Below are 27,126 nucleotides of genomic sequence, written 5' to 3' on the forward strand. Positions count from 1 at the left end.
TCTAATCCATTGGTCTGTGTGTCAGTCTTTATTACAATACCATTCTGTTTTTATTACTACTGCTTTATAGTATAGTTTGAAATTGAGGAAAGTGAAGCCTCTCATCCTTTCCCCAATGATTGCTTTAGCTATTCGTGTGGGTTCATTTTTCCATATGAATTTCAGGACTGTTTGATCAATTTCTTTGAAAAAATGTCATAGGACTTCATATAGGGACCCCAGTAAACCTGTAATAATGTTTTGGGCAGTATTGCCATTTTGATAATGTTAATTATCCCAATCTGTGAGCAGGGGATGTGTTTTCATTTCCTCATGTCCTCTTTCATTTCTTGAAGTAGTATTTTGTAGTTTTGTTTGTACAGGTCCTTTACCTTCTTAGTTAAGCAGATTCTGAAATATTTGATTTTCTGTGGCACAATTGTGAACATGGTTGTTTTTTAAGATCACTTTCTTGTCATTCATTATTTGTATATAGGAAAACCATGGAATTTAGGGTATTGATTTTGTAACCTGCCACTCTCTCTTGGAAAGCCCAGCAAGCTACCGAGAGTATCTCGCCCGTATGACAAAGTTTGGTAAACTACCCGTTATGTATTCGATATGCTAAACACAGTAACAAGTGTCACAATGGAGACATTACTGGGCCCACTCAAGCAAATCTGTGAACAACGGGAGGACAGTGACAGTGACAGTGAAACTGCCACTCTCCTATAAAAATCTATTGTTTCTAGGAGTCTTATGGTAGAGACTTTAGGGTTCTCTAAGTAGAGTATCATGTCATCTGTAAATAGTGAGAGTTTGAGTTCTTCCTTTCCTACCTGGGCGTACTTAATATTTTTTCCCTAACTTCTATGACGAGTACTTCCAGTATTATATTGAATAAAAGCAAAGAGAGTGGACAACCCTCAAATATATGATCACCTAATCTTTGATAAGGGAGTAATAAATATGAAGTAGAGCAAGGAAAGCCTCCTTAACAAGTGGTGCTGGGAAAACTGGACAGCTACATGTAAAAAAATGAACTCTGACCCCTAGTTAATGCCATGCACACACGTCAGATCAAAATGGATTAAATATCTCAACATCAGACCTGAATGCATAAGGTACAAGAAAGAAAATGTAAGCAAATCCCTTCATGCCAATAAAGTTCAAGACATTTTAAAAGATGAAACATCATTGACCAAGAAAGTGGAAGCAAGCATTAACAAATGGGACAACATTAAACTAAGAAGCTCCTGTACCTCAAAAGAAACAGTGACCAAGATACAAAGACAGCCTATGAAACTGGAAAAACTATTCATACAATACCCATCTGATAAGGGGTTAATATCAAAGATACACAAGGCACTGGTAGAACTTTACAAGAAAAAACATCCAACCCCAACAAAAAATGAGAGGAAGAAATGAACAGAAACATCCTCAAAGAAGAAATTAAAATGTCCAAAAGGCACGAGAAAATGCTCTATGTCGCTAATCAAAACAACAATGAGATATCATCTTATGCCATAAAGATTGACACACATCCAAATTAACAAAAACAATCAGTCCTGGCACAAATGCAGGGAGAAAGGGACCCTCATTTATATTGCTGGTGGGAATTCCCGACTGGTCCAGCCATTTTTGAAAACACTATGGGCATTTCTCAAAAAACTAGAAATTGAGCTCCCATTTGACTCAGAAATACCACTTCTGGAAATATAACCTGTGAGTCCAAAAACACACAGCAGAAATGCCATCTGCACTTCTATGCTCATTGCACTACTATTCACAATAGCCAGAATCTGGAAACAACCTGAGTGCCCAAGAACAACAACTGGATAAGGAAATTATGATAATCTACACAATGGAATACTACACAGCTGTTAGGAAAAATGAGTTCATGAAATGTGTCTATAAATGGATAAACTTGGAGAGTATCATGCTGAGTGAAATGAGTCATATGGAGAGGAACAGATATAAAATGACTTCATTACTTTGTCATATATGTATGTATAGATAGATAAATGATAGATAGATAGATAGATAGATAGATAGATAGATAGATAGATAGATAGACAGACAGTATGAAACTAATATCCAAGGCCAGTGAAACAGGACAGAAGGACAGGTCAATGGTGTGGAAGATGGAGATAGTTAAGATAGAGGAGGGCCGTTATGACAATACTAGTTGGAAATGAATATTCTGGACAGTAACTAAGTGTTAAAAGCACGTAAAGGGATATACATGATACCTTTTCAGTATCTGTATCACAAACCAAAAATGCCTAAAATGAAAAAGAAAGAGAGAGAGAAAAAGGGAGAGAGAAAGAGAGAGAGAGAGAGAGAGCGAGAAAGAGAGAGAGAGAAAAGGTGTCTGCCATAGAGGCAGAGGCAGACTGTGGTAGGAGGTGGCTTGAAGGGGTGTGAGGCAAACTGGGGACACTAGTACTGGGAAATTACACTGGTGGAGGAATTGTAAGTAACATTGTATGACTGAATCACAATCATGAACGATTTTGTAATGTTCTATATCACGTGATTCAATAAAAATGTTTTAAAGAATCTAATTGTACTGCAAGTGCAGAGATGCTAAGTTCAAGGAGAGAAAAGATGAATTTAAGGTAATGGCAGAAGCGCCAGGTATTTAATTTGCTACAAACTGTTACCGTTTATACAGTGTGTGTCATTCATTGATTTAGTAAATACTTATTTTATATCTACTGGGTTTGTCTGTAGGTTCAACCCTTTACAACTATTCTCTAATACAATCTTTCAAATCCTGATGTGGGAGAGTTATAGAATGATCTATTGCCATTGCTTTTGAGGACAACTTTGGAATCTATTCACTGGTGTATTATCGACAGTTAATTACATTGCTGGCAGCAGAATCATTACACACAAAAGCTACATTGTGTATGTTAGCTTCAGAGTGAAGTTATCTATACCTCCTTATCATTTTAATCAAAGGTGTATATTAATTATTTCTCATTCCATATACTCCTGAGAACCTGAAAGCTAAGTGATTAAAAATGTAATATACTGGGAAAATAATCAGAATCTGTTATGTGCAAATAAAGACTTTGTCCTCACTTTGAGAAATATCCACAGCTCTTCATGTTGCCTTTTTATAGCCACATCACCCCTTAAGGCCTTATGCACTCCTAAACTCCTGTCAAACTCCAACTCATTCTCCATTTTAATGTTTTAGTTAGCTCAAGAAAGCTATATAACTCAAGCATACAATAGATAACTTTTAAATCAGACTTGCTTATTTGGAATAATTCTCTGAATATTTGTCCAGATTAAAGTGTATCAATAGTTCATTTCCTTATATTACTATTCTAATATGTAAAAGTTCATAATTTATTATTTATCTGCTAAAAGACATTTATTATCTCCAGTTTTAAATTTCTTTGTTTTCTTATTTTATTTTGGCCCTATGGGCAGATACTGAAGACTATTTCAGACAAAGTGTTCCAGGACTCACTCCAGGCCATGCTTAAGGGACCCCCTGGTGCCGGGGATGGAACACAAGTCTCCTATGTGGAATGTATGTGCTCAGTCCATTGAACTATCTCTTTGACCCCTCCAGTTTTGAGCTTTTGTAAGTAAATTTGATATAAACATCCTTTCTCAGTTGCTTGTTTTGAGGTCACACCCAGCTGAGCTCAGGACCGATACCATATGAGGTTCTGGGGACTGAATCTGTGTTGGCTGCATGCAAAGCCAGCACCTATCCTCAGTACTATTTCTCCTGATGACTATAAATATCCTTATACATATCAGTGAGTGTGTACGAATGTATATTTTTCCTTTTTTCTGAGAAGTCATTTCATGATTTTTTTTTATCAAGGTTGAAAGATTTTCAATGCAAAAGTTTCACAAATGCTTTGCTAACATCACATCTAAGTATTTCAGTTTTGAGCCATGTAAATGGTACTATAATTTTAATTTCAGTGTCTACTTTGCTGCTGCTACATAAAAGTACAACTGATGCTAATGTGTTTATCTTATATCCTGTGATCTTATTTAATGTGTTTATCTTATATCCCGTGATCTTACTTAACTCATGTATGTTTTGTATACTTAACTACAGATGGAATTTATTCGATGGGATTTTTCTATGTAGAGAATTTTGTCATTATCTGCAACAGGAACAGTTTTTTTCCTTTTCATTTGTGATCTGTATTTCTTTATTTCCTTTTTTTTTTTGGAGGTGGTACACACCGAGTGGTACCAGTGACTTTATCCTGGTTCTGAGACAGAGTTCACTCTTGGGAGGGCTTGGAGGACTATATGTGGTGCTGGGAATCCAATCCAACTTGGCTATGTGCAAGGTAAGCTGTCCCTCTAACTCTACTATTGCTCTAGACCCTTTTATTTTCCTTCCATACCTTATTGAACTGGCTATGAATCCTGCGGTATGTTGAATAAGAATACTGAGAGAATGGTGTTTCTAATCTTAAGGACAAGTCTTGCCATCAAAAATAATGCTAACTGCAGGGTTTCTGTTGACTAAGTTTTGGGTGTATAAGCATTTTATACTTATATAATTTTCTTCTTTGATTCTGATAAGTTTCTTTGCTCTGGAATCTATTTTAGCTGATATTGTTATGGTTGCTCTTGCTTTTATTTAATTAATAGTTATCTGATAATTATTTTACTTTACTTTCAACCTGGCTCTGTTATTATATTTAAGTTTCTTAGAGAACATGTCTGGCATATCGAATACTCTCAGTAGCTTGCCGGGCTCTCCGAGAGGGGCAGAGGAATCCAACTCGGGTCGGCCATCTTGACCGCTTGTAAGGCGAACGCCCTACCCGCTGTGCTATCGCTCGACGATCAACGGGAGGGCCTTTTTATTTTATAGAGAACATGTATATATGTATATGTGTGTGTTCTATACATATATATACATATATATAAAAGGTAAAGGCCCTCCCATTGATCGTTGATTTGCTCGAGCAGGCCCAGTAATGTCTCCATTGGAGACTTTTGTTGTTACTGTGTCTGGCATATCGAATACTCTCAGTAGCTTGCCGGGCTCTCCGAGAGGGGCGGAGGAATCGAACTCGGGTTGGCCATGTTGGCCGCGTGTAAGGCGAACGCCCTACCCACTGTGCTATCGCTCCAGCCACATACATATATATATAAATAACTATATACATAGTTTGGTTAGGTTTTTAAACCTACTCTCTTAATATCTGTGTTTTTAGTAATTATTCATCAGTGTGTTAGGGTTGATGTACACTGTTTATTCTTTCTGAATTTTGTTTCTCTATTTGCATTTTCTTACACACACTTTTGTTCGCACACTTTTAGAATTTGATTTTGGTTGGTCTATAGTTTTAGTATACATTTTTGAATCGCTTTAGGGGTGGTTTTACATGATATACTTATAACTAGTTGTAGTCAACTGATAGGATTATTTTACAAGTTTGAGTGAGGTATAGAAATGTTAACACTCTTTTCATCCTCCATCCTTCTCATTTACATAAGATCTTAAATGTCTCATATATATATATATATATATATATATATAGTGAGGGTTATAAATGAATTAAAAAGATTTAGAACACTCAAAAGAAGGAAACTGTTTTGTAGTTTTATTCCATGTGTTTTCTCCTTTGCATCATGGTTTTCAAGATTCCTTTATCATTAATTTTCTGTTTGATAAAGCACAAATTTCCTGAGCATGGCCAGGTGCAGCCCTGGAGGTCCCCAGGACTTCAGGGGTGGCCTAGTTAACACAGGACACTGCAGGGGCCAAACAGCAGCATATCTTCAGGCCTTGCCTCACATTGAGCTTCTGGTCTAGTTGGCTGAGGATTTTTAGGAGGGACCCCGAGGCATCTGAACACCACGTGGGCTCTCCTCTACACCTCTCCCAAAGCACCAATCATCAAACCTTTCAGAGTAAGTTTATGGGCAAAAAAGTTTTTTGGGTTTGGTTTTGGTTTGGGTGCCATACCTAGTGATGCTCAGAACTTACTCCTGGTTTTGCACTCCAGGATAACTCCTTGTGGTGCTTGGGGTACCATATAGTGTCCTGAGGGAACACAGGTCAAATATATGCAATGCAAGCACGCTACCCTTTTTATCATCTCTCTGACCCAAGGTTTTTTTCTTTTTTTATGGTTTCCTTTCATCTGAGGATGAAAGGTTTTCTCCATATTTTAACAATAGGATCCACACCTAAATGGTGCTATGGGGCTAGGGTCATCCTCAGCCCTGACATGTTGGAAAAGGAACTTGTGTGGGGTACACCAGGCATGTGCTCCACCACTTAACTTGTTCCTCGGTCTAAGGGTATAATTTATTCAATTTTGGTTTTTTTCCCCTTCAGCATCTGAAATAAAATGTTCCTCATCATTCAGACCTCCAGATTTCTGAAGAAAAGTTGCTTGCCAATCTACTCTAATGTTTCTCTATAAAGTCTTTTTCTCTAACTGCTATCAAAAGTTTTCTCTACCTTTAAGTTACCAGAATACTAAGGACAATGTGTCTTGAATTTATTTGTCTTTATTCTGTGTAGGGTTTATTCAACCTTCCATCTATCAGTTTGTATATTTTGCTAAATTTGAAAAGTGTTAAACTATTATTTCCTCCAAGTGCCGTTTCAGTCTTATTCCATATCTTTTTTTCCTTTCAGGATCCAAATCCAAATGATATAAATAATACTGTATCTTCTGTTGTAGTCTCATATGTCCCTGATGGATGCTCATTCTATCTATCTATCTATCTATCTATCTATCTGTCTGTCTGTCTGTCTGTCTGTCTATCTATCTATCTATCTATCTATCTATCTATCTATCTATCTATCTATCTATCTATCTTTCTCCCCCTCTTGCTCTCACCCCTCTTGTTTTTTCTGTTTTTTTTTCTGTTGTCCAGACCAAGTTATTTTTCTTGTCCTACTTTGTCATTCACTCATTCTTTTTCTGTCATCTCCAAGTTGCTTTTGAGTCCATGCACTATTTTACTTCTATTATATTTTTTGAGTTCCAGATTTCTATTTAATTCTTCTTTTTATCTTTTCTTTCCTTGTTAATGTTTTCTATATTTCATTTATTTTTTTATGTTTCTAATTGCTTTTTAAGGCACTTTGATTTTGGCAGCTTGGAAATCTTTGCTGTGTAATTTTACCATTTCTGTTATGTTGCTGTTGGCATTTACAGGTTATGTTTTTTACATTTAGTCTGAGATTTTCCTGTTGTTTAGCATAGTTAGTCATATTCTATTGAAATCTGGATATCTTTGAATTTGTTATGAAACTCTAGATCTTAGTTAATGCTTTTGTTCACGTTTTTTATAGCTGTTTTCATATTCTGCTCCACAAAATGAAGGGGCACCCCTTGATACTGACAGGTGGAAACAGAACTCCAACTTCCCAGTTGACTTTAACTAATACCTCAATACAAAGGCTTAGGGACTCTCATTAATGCTGGGTGCTAACGAGAGTTTCAATTCTCCATGTGCTCTCTACTGATAAGGAAACAAAAGTGCCCATCTCACCATTGGTAAAGTGACTAGTTCTCTTTTGATACCAGCCCAGCTGGGAGTGAAAGGAAGCAACAATTTGTTAGTGCAAAATTAGAGAATTCTAGGTTCTCCTTACGATCTTCACTGACACCATGAAAACAGGAGGAACTAGGATGGAGATCAGTTCTGGTCAGGGGAGATAAAAATCCCTTCTTGGGACAGACATAGAAAGATTGTACTCATTTGTGGAATATAAAGTAACAGAATGGGAAACTAATACCCAAGAATAGTAGAGATACGTACCAGGAACATTACTCCACAGCTTAGAAGCCGACCTTGCATGCTGGGGGAAAAGGCAGCTCAGACATAAAAGGGACCACCAAGTAAAGAGTGCTAGGAGGGCCTGCTCAGGACGGGAGATGTAGGCTGAAAGTAGACTATAGAACATGATGACCACTTAATACCTCTATTTCAAACCACAACAGAGAGAGAGAGAGAGAGAGAGAGAGAGAGAGAGAGAGAGAGAGAGAGAGAGAGAGCAAAAGGGCATGCCCTGCCACAGAGGCAGGGTAGGTGGAGGGGATGGGTGGGGGTGGTGGGAGGGATGCTGGGACCATTGGTGGTGGAAAATGGGTACTGGTGGAGGAATGGGTACTCAATCATTGTACGACTGAAACACAAACACTAAAGTTTGTAAGTCTGTAACTGTACCTCGCAGAGATTTACTAATAAAAATTTTTTTTAAATGTCCCTTCTTTTATTACCAAGGGGTTTTGGAGGGACCAGGCACCCACCAGTGGTTTTCAAAGAATTGCAGTGTCAGTGATTGGACCCAGGAGACTCTGTAATAAAAGCACACTCAGGTTTTGTACTATTGTCCTTATTCCCAACCTCCCATCATGGTTTTCTCTAATACCCTGAAAACCAAGGGTATTACAGTATTTTATATGATGTTGTGCTGGAGAATGGAAGTTGTTATTAGCATTTTTCTACCTTGCCTATTTACCTCTCTCTTCTGTTGAGTAGAAGAAGAAGGTTTTGGTTAGTTTTTGTTCTAGTCTGACGTACTGGTGTTTCCACTTTTGCTATCTTCTTTAGTACCACGGATGGGCTATATAAAGGGTATAAAAACCAGAGAACTCACTATTATGATCTTCTCCCAGCCAAGAGTCCCTAATTATTCCACATTTTATTGACTTCTCATATTTATCATATATATAAAGGATGTGTGATTTTGTTCTATTTATCAAAAGGAAGAGAGATAAAAGAGGTCAGTGGCTAAGGCCCTTGCCTTGCATGCAGCCAACCAGGGTTCAATCCCTGGCATCCCATATGGTACCCCAGAATCACCAAGAGTAATTTCTGAGTTCAGAGCTAGGAGGAGGCCATGAGTATTCCTGAGTGGGGCCCCAAAACAAAGCAAAACAAAACAAAAAGTAGATTTATGTGTCATCTTGAAAATACAAGTATGACATGATTTTTCACTTAATTTTTAATTAAAACAGACTCAGAAGTTAAAATAAATTGCTCCAAGTTGCTCAGGTAAAAATTAGAGGATCAGAACCAAAGAGATCATTGTGCATGGAACACCCCAGTTTGAACCTCTGAACATAGTCAGGACTGATCCCTGAGAACAAAGTCAGGAGTTAACCTTAAGTTCAGCTTGATGTTCACATGAACCCCGCCCCCTCCCCCAAACCATCCTACTCTTCCCTAGAAAAAGTAGAGTATCAGCAAGGAAGTAAAGATTACAGGCCCTACCAATGGCCAAAGTACTTCTGTGGGAGGCATGAAGCTTAAAATTGAGTCTCAGTAACTCCCACCTCACTAACTGGGTCTGTGCCACTGCTGTCTGTCACCCTAGCACTGCAATAGCAGGACATTCTCCAGCACACCTTCAGGTACATACAGAGACAGCTACAAGATGTGTCTAGTCAGCACTTAAACAAAGTATTGGAACATCACAGTTAGTGTGTCTGACCCCTGTTCATTTAAATAGTAGCAACAAAATAAAGGGAAGGAGAAGGGGAAAAATAAAATTTTCTAGAGGCAGATGAACTAGGTTGGGGGACAGGGAGATTGTAATTTGCTGATTTAACATTTAGTCTAAATCTCATTGGTAAACTTTTTCTTTTAATTATAGATACATTTTAGAATATGACAAAAGTCTTTGATTTCATTTTTTAAAAACACACTTATGTCAATATACAAATTTTTAGATTACTTGGATAAATTCTTTGAACTCCAAATAGGGAATCTTTCTAGAAAGGAAGAGAGAAGGTATGTTTATAATGTTGCAATAGAGAATTCCAATCTGGATAATCATTCTCTGATATTAATTAATATTAATTAATTAATCTCAGGACCTTGTTGTGCAGAGTGGGACAAGAGGAGTCATCATGGTAGTTCCAAAGTACTTAAGATAACACTCCCACTCCTCAGTATGGCTCTATTGTCCATCTATGACCCCATACTATCCCATTCTATCCTCAGCCCTTCACTCCTTCACCCCCAGAGATGACAGTCTTGCTTGCACAGAGAATCATCCTGCTCCCTAACCCATGGTCACCATGCTAATTGGCTGCAGTAATGCTCCCTGTGCACTACTGGACCTTTCTGGATAGAAGGCAAGTGATAGTGTTTGTTTGGACTTCAGGGATGTACTTAATCATATCAAAATGCCCTGAGCAGGAGGCAGGGGTTAAACACAAATTTGGACATGTAAACCAGCAGGAATGAAAGGTTAAGAAGGCCACGAGGAATAGAAAAAAAGAATAATCTGGTAATCTATTTGTATTCTGGATTTTACTAGCAATGCAGCTTTGAGTAAGGTACTTATGTCTTAGCATTACTACTCAACTTATATCATTTGGTTTTCATGAGAAGCAAATGAGATCATGTATATGGAGACTTTGTGAACTGGAAAATACTATGCTAAAATTATACTGAGAACTGACTACAGATTATACACTTCACCCAGAAGTAGAATTTTATGAACAGAATTATTATTTTCCTATAAAATATATTTGCATAAAGAACCTAACTTAAAAGCATATGTGTTGATGGAAAAACACATAATTCATATTCTCTATTTAATAAAAAAATTTGAGAAAACATGGGTGTTTTCTATAAAAGAAACAAATATTGTTTTTATTGGAGCAGATGACTAGGATGAAAAAATTAAGTGGTGCATAATAAAAGGTGTCTATAAAATCAGTCAAATAAAACATTAAGTGTTGCAAAAACAATTCAACTTTTTAATTATCCTTCAGTTTGTTTTGTGTATAAAAGACAATGATAATGATAAATTTCAAAGGCAGTCTCTCTGAATTACTTCCTCTTAAACCTTATAGAATGGTTAGGAGTCTGATGGCCTTTAGGTGAGAAATGACTACCTATAACAGTTGTGCTGATATCATTATGACTTGGAGATAAGCATTTACTGTGGCACTTCTAAATAAGAACCAATGAGTCTTTTGTCAACTTCAGGAAGGAGACAACCCTTTGAAACACCCAGTGCATGCTTTTCTAGTTATTCCATGGTTAATAATTAATGAGTTTTGAAACTTGAGCAAATGATTATGTAAGAACACATATCACACTGTGAATTCTTCACTTCTGATACACAAAACATAAGTGTTTCACTAGCAAATATTATTTGCAATCATTCCTAGCAGTTCATCTAAAGTTTTTGTGTTTATACAGAGGTTTTTCATCAATAGCTATTTGGTTATAATGTCTGATGGGAGAAGTTGGATGAGAAATCTTCTCCTCATATTTCTGCTTCTAAGTAATATTCCAACATATTGAATTTCAGTCTCATATTGAATTCTGCCACATGTACCAGTGTTTATTAACAAACCACCAAAGATTTGTTCTGTGGGAAGGTGAAGACTCTGTGTTCAGTGCTTTAATGAAATCTGAAAGTGTTTTGCATGAAATGGTCACACTAAGACCATTTACTAGCAAAACAGCATGCTAACAAATAGAATTTACTTCTTGTAAGGCAATGACTCAAAATCTTCCAGAAGTTGTTGAACACAGGAACTGGGAGTAGGACCCAGACTCTGCTCCTTTAAGGTCAATCAGTATATCTTGAATACCAATCATTTCTCATAAATTTCATTTCTAACCTTCATTATATTCATTAACAAATCCTTTGAGTGGTGGAAAATAAAGAAGACTCAAGTAATGGCAGAAGCTGCCCAGAGTTGCTGTCTGTTGATAGTGAAACTCATCCAAAAGAAATTAAAATCCTAAACTCAAAGCTTAAAGTCAACAAGTGCAGTAAACTCTTCTGGGAAGGAAGTATTAAAATATAGAAAATGTTTCCCTTATTGTGCCCTTCCCTCCAAAGCCTAAGATAACAGCAAGCCAAATCCTTGACCAGAAATGTCTGTTTAGATTTACAGATACAATGGCATATTTTTCAGGGAAACAGAACACAAGAGAATGTTAGTATATAGACAGGACTTTTACCTAGGTCGGGATAAAACATGCTCATACTTTTATAGGGCTTTTCAGATGTTTTCCCTTAAATATTTCTTAATTCTCTTTCTCTTACTAAATTTTACATTTGTGGGATTTATCAATATCAAATAACTTTAAAAATGTATTAGTACACACTTATTCATAATATTATTTTAAAATTTATATACCTGTGAGAAAAAATAACAGTTTTGAAAGAATTACTTTTTAAATTTATGACTGACTTACAAATTTGTAGAATCCCAGGAGATTAGTTCTGTTCATCCATATGTGACTAGGTATTACCACTTCACAATGAGAGAGATAGAGATATTTCCCATATGTGAGATTAAAAAAAGAAACATAGTAAGTAATAAATAAATGGTAAAAGTCATCAGAACTGAATATTTTGTCTATGGAACTGAGCTTACACATCAGGGGTATGGGGTCGAGGAGTCCTTGGAAGAACTGTGATGGAAAGCAGGCTTTCCGGTGATGGGTGTAGTGTTAGAATGATGTACACATAAAAAGAATGATAGTATTGTAAATCCCAGTGCCTCAGTAAAAATGGCTTAAAATAAATAAAATGAATTTGATAATAATACCTATTATCAGATTATATACATTATGATTTTATAATATAAATATTAATATACTATAATACTACATGATTGTTGTGAAGACTGAAGTTATTTTCATATTACAAAACTCAGAATTGTGCTTATCACATTGCATACTACATCTGTTGTGCAACACATGTTGACTACAATTGTCATAAGTACTAGAGCTCTGGGAACTGCCTCCTGCAAGAGACTCCCTCTTCTTAAACCCATGTCAGTTTAGGTATCAACTTCTTCTGCCAAATTGATCTCTTTATGTCCAATCTTGTTTTTTGATTTCCCACTATGACCATGAATTTTGTATAGGGTTATTATTTCATACTTGTTTTCTGACATTTTGCTACATGCTCAGCTGTATCTTCTAGACTTTCTAATCACTGATCTTAAAGATCATGTATTTATCTCTGATTTTATCCCTCCTCTTATCAAAATTGTCTTTGATGCATTTTATCCTTCTGAAAATGACATATAAACTCTTCAGTCAGAGCTCAAGTTATTTTGGTTCATACTTGGGGTTTGAGATTCCTATTAATGTGCAAAACTAAATAACTGCTAAAATAGAATTATAAACATTTATTCTACTTACATATTTGTGACTTTCAGTAACTTTAAAGACTCAACTATGCATATAAATAGTTTTGTAGTTCATTATGTGTTGGAGAAAGCAAAGAATTTTAATTAGTCAGTTGGTGGGGTTTTGTATTTAGACAGTTTATACTCATATGGTAACTTCTATCTCCCTCTTTCATTTACACCAGTGGACTTCTCTATTTCAGTTAGCAATAATTTTACCTGAAACTAGTAGTTTATCAGTTCTTGTTGTCTCTTGAGTCTACAATCTGAACTGAGATGAATCACCTTGCTTATTCTATTCCCTCAGGCATTTCAAGGGCTTGAAAGTCAAAGATGGCTTCATCTGTCATGTGTCTTGGTGCCTCTGTTAGGGGTTTTGGAATTGATGACTGCTGAGGCTGATGTCACAGCTTTTTTCTTTTGTGGCTGGGGTTTGTGTCTCATGAAGGTGTCAGAGTATGCAGCCTTCTTACCTGTTAAGTGATAAAAGGAAACTTCTCTTTAGCACTACTAGTAGAGCTGGTATGGTGTTTTTCCCACCATAGTCTATCAAGGCAAGAAGTTCCAAAGCTGGCCTCCATCAGAGAGAAAAAGTAGATAGACTTTTCTCAATGCCACTCTCAATGTGAGTACACTGAGTGAAGGAAAAGACACTTAGCATCTTTGAAGGCAGATTGATTTTACCACAATCAAAAAAGTCCCAATTGGGCTGGAGAGAAGGTACAGAGGGTTAGGGTGCTTGCTTTTTTTTTTGGCTTTATGGGTCACCCCAGTGATGCTAAGGTGTTACTCCTGGCTCTGCACTCAGGAATGACTCCTGATAGTGCTCAGGGGACCATTTGGGATGCTGGGGGTTGAACCCAGGTTGACTGTGTGCAAGGAAAACACCATCTCCACTGTGCTATAGCTCTGGCCCCAGGGTGCTTGCTTTACATGCAACTGACCTGAGTTAGATCCCTGGCAACTCATGGACCCCTGAACCCTGCTAGGAGTTCATCCTGAGCACTGCCAGGTGAAACTCCAAAACAAACAAAAAATATATATCCACATTACAGTAGTTGTTGGGATTAATTTAGTGATTCTGCACTGTCTTACTTTCTGCCTCCCCTTGTTATTGTTTTAAGGTGATTTTCTTATGTTTAATCACTCCAAGCTTACTCATGTTTTATTATGAGGGTATAGGAGTGGTAAAAGGCAGAACCGCTCTCCTTTGGTTTTCTTTATAATCAGAAAGAAAAAATGTTCCTAGCACAGCCGATCAAGTTTCTTCTTACTTGTCTTTATTCAGGTTTGGACCATACACCTTTTTTGAAGCAAGGTTGGGATATTTTTGTAAAATGTAATTAAATCTACTACCTAAACAAATAGTAGTTCTAATGGAAAAGTGGAAACAAAAATGGTCATGGATACTGTGTAAGCAAATAATGGTGCTGGTCATATTATATAACTACATATTAAGCCTGAAATAATAAAAATGTAATGATTCCATAAAAAATATAGAGTTCTTCTGCCCTATGCATATCCAGTTCCTATAACAAATCCCACCACTATTATTATCTTGTCACTTGTACATTTATTTAACTTAACTTTTCCACTGACTTTTCACCCTTTATTCATATCCCTCATATCTCATAGCTATTGTCTTACTAGTTTCTGATGAAAAAGCACACAATTGAAACAGCAATCTTCTATTACTTTACATTATGGGTTGACTGAGTGTAGACCTGGGATTGGCTGATAGGGCTTTACTTGGTTCTGAGTTGGAAGTTGGATCCACATCTGCAAGTCTCTAGTCAACCTTGAGATGGAAGTTGAACTAAGAAGGGCTCGTAACTCTCATACAATGGATGCCAAGAATTACAAGTGGGCCAGCTTGTACATACATACACATGTTAAATCTTAACTTGCTTCATTATACTTATTACTACCTATTGCCCCCCAAATTTAAAAGGCTCAAACTAAAGGTCAACAAGCAGATAACCCTTCATGTCTGTTAGGAGGAACTACACAATCACAAGAGAGAGATCAATGAAGGGAGATGTTCAGAAAAATAGCACTGTAGCACTGTCCTCCTATTGTTCATCGATTTGCTAGAGAAGGCACCAGTAACATCTTCATTGTGAGACTTGTTGTTACTGTTTTTGGCATATCAAATATGCCACAGGTAGCTTTCCAGGTTCTGCCGTGCAGGTGGGATACTCTCTGTAACTTGTTGGGCTCTCCAAGAGGGACAGAGGAATAAAACCCACGTCGGCCACATGGAAGGCAAATGTCCTACCCACTGTGCTATTGCTCCATTTTCTCTCTTTAAAATATATTCTAAGCATTCCAAAATCTTGGCATTTTCATAACCACTCTAAACCTCATACTGTGTTAACACTGATGATATGTGTATCAATAATATCCTCCTTGATGACTTTACCTGGCTATGGTTTTAGGTCCAGCTTGAAAGACTTTTCATCCCTCTAGACCTTCTCTTGGTGTCATTCTGGATTAGTGGATTCTTATGATAGCTTCTGTGGGGCCTTCACATTTATTATTATGAAATTAGTTATCTTACATACATTGTGTGTTTATTATTATATCACATTAGATTATAAGGACTGCCTAATGCTCTTCAATTAAGACTAGTATTACATTTGGGGGGAGGTTCTCATGCCTTTATGATATAAAACAGAATTTGTGCTAAAACACTGAATAAAATACTGCTGAAAAAAAAACTGGTGGATGGTAAGTTGAATTCTACCCTAAAACAATGGGAAGTATTGAATAACTGCCAATGTGATTTCTATTCTGGTATTTTGGGAGGGGAACACTTCGTCAGTAGTGGAAGATGTAGTAAAATATCATGGGACTAGAGAGGGTAGAAAGATAAGGAAACAGGCATAAGCCTGTTTACTAGTATTTCGGAGAAATAAGAACCATGAGAGGTGGGAATGAGAGCAGAACAGGCTCAAGAGATATTTAAAAAGTAAATAGATTCTACAGCATTTAGTTCTGGAAGATAAAATAGACACAAAGTCTTAGCTGGTTTTTGTTTCTGGTTTGGGTGGCTCATTAGTGATAGAGTTTCTTCTTGACATGTGTGTACCAAGGTGACATCTATTTTGAAAACATAGCTAAGGAGTATGTGATGGCAGTGTAAAATTTGTGGAATCAGTTCGGTAGGCAAGTGAAATAATTATTGCTCAAGTGATAAATTAGAACCTGATAATTAGTTTTCTAGACCCTCAATTCATCAGGGAAGCCAGAGAGATCCACGGGTCCCTCAGGAGAACTAAAATAAGGGGCAGAGGCTATAACAGGCAAGCATACCATTTGACCAATTACTGGGAGTAAAAACAGATTTATAAAAATGTGAAGAAAGAATAGCTGGATAAGCAATTAGAAATGTAGAGCACTTTTTTTTGTGAGGGTTTCTATAAGAAAATGCCATAAACAGGATAGTTAAAACTACAGAAAATTATTTCTTATTGTTTCAGAGACTAGAAGTCCAACATCAAAGAGATTGTACTTTTTTTTCTCATGAAGCCTCTTGTCTCGATTTGCAGATAGCTTACATTCTTATTGTGGGTTGACATGGCCTTTGACATTCTTTCACTGATGGGGAGGGGGTGTCTCCCAAGCTATGTGTATGGTGTTTAGGGACTCCTCCAAGTGATACTCATTGTTCATTAGTAGGTCCTGAGAAAGCAGAGCTGTGATCAGACCTGCAGAGCTGGGGACCAGCAGGGCCTCCTCTGTGATACTTGGGAGCTCTAGTGCTACATTTGGAGTGCTCAGGGAATCATGAGGTGCAGAGTATGCTTGCACTAAATTATCTCACTGGGACATGCCACTGTCTTTATAACCTTATTTAACCTAATTATCTTTTAAAAGATCCTATCTTTAAATAGAGACTTTAGGGTATGGATTACAGCTTCAACATATGCATTTGGAGGAACACAGTTCAGTATTTTATTTTTCCCACTGCCAAACTAAACGATATATATAAACGATATATATATAAACGATATATATATATACATATATATCATTACCACAAAAGCTGTTCATGATTGTGTTTCTAACATAAAATGTTCTAATACCCATCCCTCCATCAATGTACACTTCCCACCCAAACCCCCAGTCTGCCTCATAAGAGGCACTTCTTTATCTCTTTATCTATTCTCTCTCTCTCTCTCCTATTTGACAATATAGATACTGAGAGGTGTATGTCTATGTTCTTTGCAGCATTATTCACAATTGCCAGAATGTGGAAAAAACCTGAGTGCCTGAGAACAGATGAATGGATAAAGAAACCACAGTACATCAACACAATGGAATACTACACAGCTGTTAGGAAACATGAAGTCAAGTCATGAAATTTACTTATAAATGAATGTACTTCGAGTATAATACTGAATGAAACAAGACAGAAGGAAAGGGACAGCGAGAATGACTGCACTCATTTGTGAGACATTAAAAAAGAAAACACAATATGAAACTAATACCCAGGGAGAGTAGAAACTAGAGTCAGGAGGATTGGTTGACAGTTGGGCGCCTGCCTCGGGAGCTGGGAGTGAAGGCAGTTGGAATAGCGAAGGAACCACTATGGCAATAATAGCTGGAAATGATCACTCTGGGTAAGAACTGCATGCTGAAAGTAGGTAAAAGTACAATTCAGTCCTAACAGGAGGATGTGATAGTATCATGGAAGTCAAATGAGAGAGAATGCTAAGTGAGAGAGGTGAGAGCTAGGATACATGGTGAAGGAGAAGAATTCAGGTAACTATCCATGTGTGATTCACCCACTACTCATGCCAGATGAAGACATGATGCAAGCTAAGCGAAGGAACTTTCCATTGGAGAAGTGATGGCAATGGTTTGATTAAGAGTAGGATATAAGGAAGTGATAATAATATCAGAGGATGGCTCTGATCTCTCTGGACACACCCCCAAATACAATGGTGATCAGTCAGGTGATTATAATCAATTACCCAATCAATTTATTCTTAGGGTAGATTCTAGAGTTAGACCTCAATGCTGACTTGGGCTCTGTCCTTTCCTTGTTACGTGACTTTTGCCAAATATTTAATCTAATTTTTCAGTTTCTTCATGTGTTCATGTGTAACATGAATGTTTAGAGCATGTTACAAAATAACAAATGGTTATCACTTTTCCTTTATGCCTTAAAAAAGTTGCACTTTGGGGGCTGGAGTGATAGCACAGCAGGAAGGGTGTTTGCCTTGCACATGGCTTTCCCAGATTCAATTCTCAGTATTCCATATGGTCCCCTGAGCACCACGAGGAGTAATTCGTGAGTGCAGAGCCAGGAGTAACCCCTGTACATCGCCGAGTGTGACCGAAAAAGCAAAAAAAAAAAAAAGACTTTTTCAACATAATATGTATTAATTTTATAATTTAAAAACTCCAAAAGAAACAATTTGTGCTTTCTGTAAACATGCAGCATTATTAGTTGCCATGTCTATTTGCTCGAGTAGGGCGTTTGCCTTGCACGCAGCCAACATGGCCGACCAGAGTTCGATTCCTCCGCCCCTCTTGGAGAGCCCGGCAAGCTACCGAGAGTATTCGATATGCCAGACACAGTAACAACAAAATCTCCAATGGAGACATTACTGGGCCCGCTCGAGCAAATCGATGATCAATGGGAGGGCCATGTCTATAAAGAATTTTAATGAGAGGAATTGGTTCAGGAAATAGATATTCTTATTTTTCCTTTGTTGGAAGTCACAAAACACACTGAGCACTGAAGGGCACTAAAGGCTTGGGCTGTGTGGACTGTGTGGCTCCAAGCTGGAAAGTTAATAATCTCTGCTACAAAGACTTCATAATTATTGAGAAGGAATTCTAAACAATGAACAAGACACACCATGTTAGAAAGGGTCATATTTACATTATAGGTTAAATAGACTAAGTGATCCTTGGGCAGGAGGGCTGGGATCATGAATGACCCTGGAAGATGACAGCCTCCTAATACTTACTATTGTCTCAGCGCTTATTGGCCTAAGAAAATGATCAGGAGATAGGAGCTGAGAATACGGAATGGTTGATTTACTAGGAAAAGAATCTCCTTAATGGCTCTAGCTTCCAGTAAACTCAACAGCTGTGCGTCAAAAAGTTCAGGTGATAGAAAGTTCTTGTCTCTTTACAACTGGAAAATGCAGCTCTCAAATGAACTCCATTTTGGTTCTGTTCAATTGTTTTTTGTGTATCAATTTAGAGCTTATAAAACTGAAAAATGAGAATATATAAACTGTTTAACTTTAGGTCCATTTTCGGTTTGAATGTTTTTCAATTTGGCAAGGGCTTAAATAATGCCTTTTCACTGGTTAAGTCTTAAGTCAAGTGTTTTTTTAATTAGGGGGTGGGGTCATATAAACTGATGCTCAGAGTTTACTTCTGACTCTGTGCTCAGGGCTTACTCTTATTGGTGCTCAGGGGAGTAAACAGGGGTCTGATATGAGCAAGGCAAGCATTTACCCTTATATTATTTTGCTGGCTCCCTGAGTGGAGCTTTTATGTTTTGTGTTGTTTTGTTTCTTTTTGTAAATATCCACAGTAATTCTTATGTGGCTAAACAGAAGACTCCACAAAGTCAAATAAACAATTATGTGTGAAAGCAAAGTCTTGATCAGTTATATTTTTAATGAGAATCCCCCTCCCAAAATCAGTACCAAAGTTTTAATCTCATCCTATTAAAATTACATGTGAATTTACATGTCTCTAATTTCATTGCGATCATTCCTAAAAAGTGATTTAGCACTTAATATTGCTGAATTTAAGCTCTCATTTTTATGAGATTGATAAACAAACCAGAAATATTAAAGGCAAACAAAGTCAAAGGCAGAAGTTGTGTGCTGAAGAGATATAGTACAGCTAGCAGAGGACTTGCTTTCTGAATTCCCAGCCCAGATTCAGACCCTGGTATCTCATATGATGTTCTAGTCCTTCCAGGAGTGAACCTGAGAGCCAGGAGTAAGTCCTGAGCAATGCCAGTTATGGCCCCCAATCCAAACACCAACCAATCAAACAAAAACCTAAAATAACAAGCACACACACACATGTACACACACACACACACACACACACACACAAACAGCAATGGTAATATGTGATGACAAGACCTCAAGTTAAGTATTACAAATTGTACCGTGGAATAAAATTGTACCATGGAATATAAATATCTTAAAGCTGATCTCAAAAAATATAAAATATCTACCTTCAGAATAAACATAGAAAAGAGTCTTTAGAGTCAAGTGGAAATTTTTCACTTCAATGTATTTGGAGAAAGGAAGCATATTTATGCTACATGGGGGGTACTGGGCAAATGGAGGGGAAAACAGAAAAGAAACCTTCATTTTTAAGAAAAGGAAGGAACAATGACATCATCCTTATTGAAACTCATCCTGTTCCTATCTTATGGTATTAGATAATAGATGGACTTTTCCAGAGTCACAAAACAATGGGTGAGGAAGTAGCATTTTCTCTGAGTCTTTACTATTTCACTCATGCAGTCAACTAACAAACGTGTATTAGACATCTATCTTATGCTAATGGCTAGGGGATAAATCACTGAATGAAGAAATACATAATTCCGTCCTTGAGAATTCTGAGCTTGACTAGGAGAGAGGAATGGTGATAAGGTATGATACAAACCATTCCAAAATTACAATAGTAGCAACTGCTAAAAATAGAATTGCAGGGGGCTGTAGTGATAACACAGTGGGTAGGGCGTTTGCCTTGCACACGGCCAACCCAGGTTCGATTCCTAGCATCCCATATGGTCCCCTGAACATGGCCAGGAGTAATTCCCGAGTGCAGAGCCAGAAGTAACCCCTGAGCATTGCCGGGTGTGCTGCAAAATAAATAAATAAATAAAATAGAATTGCAAATGGTGCAAGGAAACTTATAATAAAATGTCTACTCAGAGAGATGAAAGGAAATGGTACTCCTACATAGAACCAGGAGTAGGCTGGATAAAGGGAGAAGGAAAAGATGTTGACACTCAGAAGATTCTGTGCAGGAAGAAAATATTGTATGTATAAGGAATCCAAAGAAGGCACTCAGTAGGAGAGTAGAAGAGGCTAGAAGGAAAACAGAATATGGTGAGTGGGGGGAGGAGTTACATATATCTTAAAGAAAGTATATTTTATTCTCTATCTCCAGTGCAGTGGAAAGCCATTAAATGATTTTACTCAGACGGTTGGGTTGCTATAATCAAGTTTGCATTGTGAAACTACCCTTTGTTCTGATTTTAGAAACCAAGAGACAGGGCCCCAAATGACCTAACCTCAGATGAGGTATTGGTAGATTCTCACTCAGGGGATGGCAGCGCCAAGGTCAAGGAAGATGCTGAGGAAAGGATGAGAAGCAGAGTTTTAACTCAATCTGCTTGCATCACTAAAGCGGCTCCAACTAGGCTGTTGGGGCACAAAAACCGGGAGCCAGTCTTTTTGATTACACTGCTTGTTTCTAGAACTGGAAAATGACGGTGCCCTCCCCATAAAAAAAATCAATCAAAAGCAGCTCTGTGCTGAATGGGACATTATTGACAAGACATAAAGTTTCAGGATCAAACAAGGCAACTCTTTGATCCATAGCAAGACTTTAACTGGAGATTATTGGAAGGGCTCTTTGCCTGTATTCCCAGTAAGTCTGTCTCCTGGCCTCTGGCCTCTATAAGCAAACAATCATTGCGCAATGTCAGGAAGAACTCCCAACCAAAGGTTGTAAAGGACCAGCATCTATGTTTTTGAGAACCATCAATTAGGATGAGCTTATAATTCCCAAAAGCAGGTAGGAAAGAGAAAGGGGTTTCGGTTAATAACTAATGTGGAGGTTAGGAAGAAGTCAGGCTTATTTGGGGGCAAACCTGCTCACTCTAGCAAAGAGCTGGAACTTAATCCTGCCCCACTGTTCCTCCTCCTGCAGGGAAGAGACTGTTTTCTCTCTACACCGGCAGCACTGGCAGCACGCTGACTTCAGGCCGGTGGTATTTTCATCTTTTCTGCCTATTCAATACATTGTGAAGATGACATATTCCCTCTGGGGAAAGGCTGATCATTTCCAGGGAGTCACGGAATCACTTTGAAAGAGACCCTTTAAAAATAGGAGACCCCCACCCTTCTCCAAATAGGAACCCTCCACCCTTCTCCCAGCTCTTCTGAAAGGGATCTTAGATATAAGGAATCCGAATCTGCATTTTAATAAGACACTGTCAGGGGAAACTGATGCACATGAGTGTTCAATGGGGGAAACTTCTGCACTCCGACCTAGTGTAAGAAAAAACATTTGGCACGTAACCACGCCTGTATAACTGAAGTTATGTATAACTGAAGCAAGAGTTTAATGAAGCAATACTTAAATATTTCCTTGGGGGTATGCTGGGGGAACATATGCTCAAAACTCATTCGATTTCTGCCTTCCACTCATGAGTGGCTTTAGGCAGCCGGAAAAAAACAAACTCCAAAGCCCTTAGGAGGAGTCTAAGAGAGGTGCGGGCGAGGGGGTTCGACGCCAGTGCAGAGGGGGGCTGCAGTGGGGGAAAGCACGTCCCCTTTCTGGGCTCGGCCACTTTCTGAAACGTGTGCACGGAGGAGTCACTTCGGAGGAAGCACGCGGAGCTGGAAGGCGGCGACGAGGGGCAGAGGAAAGTTTGCCCAAAGCACGGGAGGGGCCAGTCTCGGGGACGTGATTGGCAGTTCGCAGGGAGTCGGGGCTGGAAGCGGCCGAGAGGGAGAAGGCTCCGGGCCGCGCGAGGTCCTGCCCAGCTGTTGGCGAGAAGTTTCCTGTTCCCCCCGCGGCGCCCGGGTGCAGCGGAGTGAGTCACTCGCGCGCCCCGACCGACGACACCCCCGTGCGCGCACCCGCCCGGGGACGGAGCCGGCCGTCCCGCGCAGCTCCCCTCGGCCGCCGGGGCCCTGCCCAGCCTCCGCCGGCCTCCAGGCCCCCTCGGCGCCCGCCCGCCCGCCGCCACATCTGGCCGCACCTCTGCCCGGCCGGCCCGGCGCGGGGTCCCGAGCGAGGAGCGCTGCCGGGGCTCGGGACTCGGTCTATGCGGAGCAGCGGGGGCTGCCATGGGTCGGGGGCTGCTCCGGGGCCTGTGGCCGCTGCACCTCGTCCTGTGGATGCGCATCGCCAGTACGATCTCCCCGCACGTTCAGAAGTCGGGTGAGTGCTGCTTCCCCCCTCTAATCCCCCAGACCCACCAACCCAGGCTTGGAGGAGGGGAGGGTGTGCGGCGGTGAGTGTGTGGGTGGGTGGGGGGACGACGACACCGGGGCTCCCCGCCCCTAAGTCACGCTTGACAGGAGACGGGGGAGAGCGATCAGCGCCCGAGAAGACCCCGAAAAGTTGCCCCCCGGGACAGTGGGCACCGCGCACCCCTCCACCCGTGGACCCCGCGAGCCGCCCCGGGCTGCGAGGCTCCTCCGGGAGGACAGAGGAGGCAAAGTTAGAGGCGATCGGGGCGCGGGGCGCGCTCGGCCCCTCCGAGCAGCGGGCAGGAAAAGGCGTCGTGCCGGCCGCCTTCGGGCGCACCCCTACCCCCGGAAAGGGAAGTTTGAGAAGTTGGTGTATGCGAACGCGGCGGCGGAGCAGCGGTTTGCACCCGCCAGGCCCCCTCCCCCCGAAAGCCCCGGGCGCACCTGGAGCCACCCCGGCCCGCCGCGATGCTGCAAGTCCAGCCCGGGTGCGGCCCAGCCGGCCCCGCTCCATACGCCAAAGGGCAGGGCGCCGCGCGCCGGGGAAGGGCTGCACGTTTTTCCCCCAGGCCGGCTTCTTGGCCCGGAATCCGGGGATCCGAGTCTCCAAAAAGGAAACAATTTCCCAAGGAATGTTATCTGGCCCCACGGCCCACTTGGCACGGCCGAGCCAAGAGTGGAGATGGTCAGGTGGCAGGGGGGACTTAGGGGCCCAACGCCCACTCGGTGCTGAGCGTCTGCACACCCTGTCAGCCGGGACACCGGGGGCTCTGCGAAGGTCCTTTGATAGAAACCCAAGGATAAAACTCCTAAACCCTGTGCCCACCTGATTTCTATCTTCAGAGGCTCCTGAGAGGAAGCGAGGGGGAGGGGTGCAGGAAGTGAGTTTTTCAGGGTTAATGATGCAAAGAACAGACACCCCATCCAGCCCACGAGTGCCTGCGTTGAAGTTAGAATGGTTTGTGCCTGTGATCCTGATTATTCACTGTCTGCAGTTCTGTGTACCTGAGTGTTTGTCCCACTGTGAAGCCATCAGTTTCCTTATCTGTAAAATTGGGTAACGGAGGAGGGATGGGTCACACCCGGCTGGTGTTCAGGGCTTACTCCTGACTCTGTGCTCAGAGGATTGGAGTACCAAATGTTCCAGGGATCCAGCCTTGTCGGCCGCGTGCAAGGCAAGCATTTTGCCACCTTTCTGGCCTCTAGAACAGGATCATTTGACAGTTCCTTTACAATCTTTAAGCATCCTGGTCCTCCTTCTCCCTCTTTGGTGACGTGAAGTTACTCATGTTTAAGTTTGGGATGAAATGTGAAGGATTGATAGCCCACTTTTGCCAGGGCTGCAGACTGTCTCCACCTTTGGTTCTAAATGGTACTTCTCAGTACCATTGAAGACTTTTTAAAAACTCTTTTCTATTGAAAGATCATGGAGACAGGAGGTATTAAAATGGAATGAGGAAGGACTACTGAAAACAAAAAATCCTAATACAAAATTTCAAGTTCCACAGTTGAGTAAAATCTGTTTCTTCCTGGAATATTTTCTTTCTTTCCTTTTTTTCTCTTTGTTTTTGGGCAACACCCGGCAGTGCTCAGGCTTAATCTTGACTCTGTGCACAGGAATCACTCCTGGCAGGCTCAGAGAACCATATGGGTTGTTGAGGATTGAACCTGGGTCAGCTTCGTTCATGGAAAACTCTTTAAGAGCTGCTCCTGTCGCTCTGACCCCTCTTCTGGGATGTTTTCTTTCCCTGGTAATATCAGCAAGTGTTTTACCTGTCTCTGATAGGACTCCAGACTCCTAGGAGTGAAGTTACATTTTACTAACAAATATTTTTTAATGGCGTCCATAATTTTCTATGCATATTAAAATTTATGAGAACTTTTGCATCACATTATGAAAGGAAATTAGGGAGCCTGATTTTCCTAGGGTTTGTTTACAGGGGTAAGATTTATGATTTGCAATTCCAGACTCAATAGTTCATGAGTCAGTTTCATTTCATCTGTATACACACTTTTAAACAATTAGCTTAAAAGCCTAGTGACTTTTTATTTGGGCTTTTAAGCAGGTTTACAAAATGCACAAAATCCTTGTCTTTATGGAATGAAAGATTCCAAATGGTTGAATTTAGAAATCATTTTGAGTTTGCATTCATTTTAAGTTTTTGAAGCTGGTTGGAAGTAAAAGGTAGCTATAATGAAGACAGGAAACCTGATCCATCCATTTGCATTTTGATTTTCCATGGTTTCAGGGTCTTTCTGACATAATTGGTAAACTGTCAAAACATTTTACAAGACATTTTCATAAGATATGAGGAAATGAGAATGTTTATAACATCCTGTTAGGTTACCTAAAAATACTGTTTTCTGTTTAGTATATAGAAAATTGGACAAAAGGTATCAGCATATGAATAAACTTCACTAAGAAATAATTTTTAAATATTGGGTTTGATGTAATAGATTCACATTTTTAATGCTCAAAAGCTACTCTTGTGGGGAAAATGTTAAATGTGGGGAAAAAAACACTTTATTTTCAGACTTGAAAATAAAGTATTTGTCTTTTATTTTTCAAATACTTAAAAAGAGATTATTGTTGAGGACTACGTACTGTTAAAAGTCAGTAAGGATAAATTTCTTTCCTCATCATGTTAATGATCTACTTATTTTGTCTAGGGATTAGAAATCTCTAGACCCATCTTTTGATCTTTGTTCCATTTGCTTTTGTTCCCAGAAAGCACATTCTCACCTCTAGGTCACTTCATTTAATAATATCATAGTTTTGACCAATTATGGTTCATACAAAATACTCATCAGCTTTGGAATGTATTTATTGCCTTCATTTAAGACCCTGGTTTGATGAGCCCTCATTGTCTATGTAGTAAACTAGCTGCTACTCCTTCCTTCCTTCCTTCCTTCCTTCCTTCCTTCCTTCCTTCCTTCCTTCCTTCCTTCCTTCCTTCCCTCTCTCCCTCCCTTCCTCTCTCCCTCCCTCCCTTCTTTCCTTCTTTCTTCCTTCCTCCTGCCCTCCTGTCTCTTCTTCTCACATACCCTTCCTCCTTCCCTTTCTTCTTTCTTTCTTCTTCCTCGGTGTATGTGTGTGTGTGGGGGGAGTGGTGGTGGTGGTAAATCTACCGCAACTCATGAATTACTCCTGTCTCTTTCGCTGGGATCACTTCTGGTGGGCTTTGGGGGGCCATATAGGGTGCCAGGAAATGAACTTGCATTGACTGTATGCCAGGAAAGTGCCTTACCTGCTATCCTATCTTTCTCACCCCCTCCCCCTGCTACATATTTTGTACTTAACTTTGCCAATTTCCAGCAAAAGTCTTGATATTTTAATCCTGTTTTTCCAATAAAGAATAAAAGTTCATAGATGCCATTTTAAAAAGTGGTCATTGCTCATTAGCAATGGTGTTTTTTGGGTTTTTCTTCTACCACCAACAGGATGCACAGTCCTGGCCTCATGTTCTGATGAGTCAGACAAGCCTTTTGCCCACACTGAATGTAACATGTGCATGGTATAAGAGGGAAAAAAAGAATACATATTTTAACAGCGCTTAAAGAATAATTGAATACTGGTGACTTATATTCTAGAACCCTCGCCCCCTTTCAAAAATTCATTTTGTGCCAAATATACTAGAAGGGGGTGCATGTTGAAAGTTTTCCTTCTCAATCCCCCTATTCTCCCTCTGAACAGATTGTTTTCCATGAATCTCGTCTTTCTACTTGCTTTGTATCATATCCCTTGTCAAACACCTTAATTCTCAATTCTGCAGGCTGCATGGTGAATGCACTGATACGCA

At 39.7% G+C, this 27,126-nt stretch overlaps 1 protein-coding gene across 1 annotated transcript in view; it reads left to right on the forward strand.

Annotated features, from left to right (window-relative positions):
- The first annotated feature begins 22,742 nt into the window (after nucleotides 1–22,742).
- The window catches only part of TGFBR2 (transforming growth factor beta receptor 2), a 104,602-nt gene continuing 100,218 nt past the window's right edge, over nucleotides 22,743–27,126 (forward strand). Inside the window, exon 1 of the mRNA XM_056129537.1 lies at nucleotides 22,743–23,294. Within this exon, the coding sequence (XP_055985512.1) occupies nucleotides 23,201–23,294 (94 nt within the window). The 5' untranslated portion in view covers nucleotides 22,743–23,200. The remainder of the gene's footprint in view (nucleotides 23,295–27,126) is intronic.

Source organism: Sorex fumeus, unplaced genomic scaffold (genome assembly GCF_029834395.1).
Source record: "Sorex fumeus unplaced genomic scaffold, SorFum_2.1 ptg000072l, whole genome shotgun sequence".
NCBI classification, from domain to species: domain Eukaryota; kingdom Metazoa; phylum Chordata; class Mammalia; order Eulipotyphla; family Soricidae; genus Sorex; species Sorex fumeus.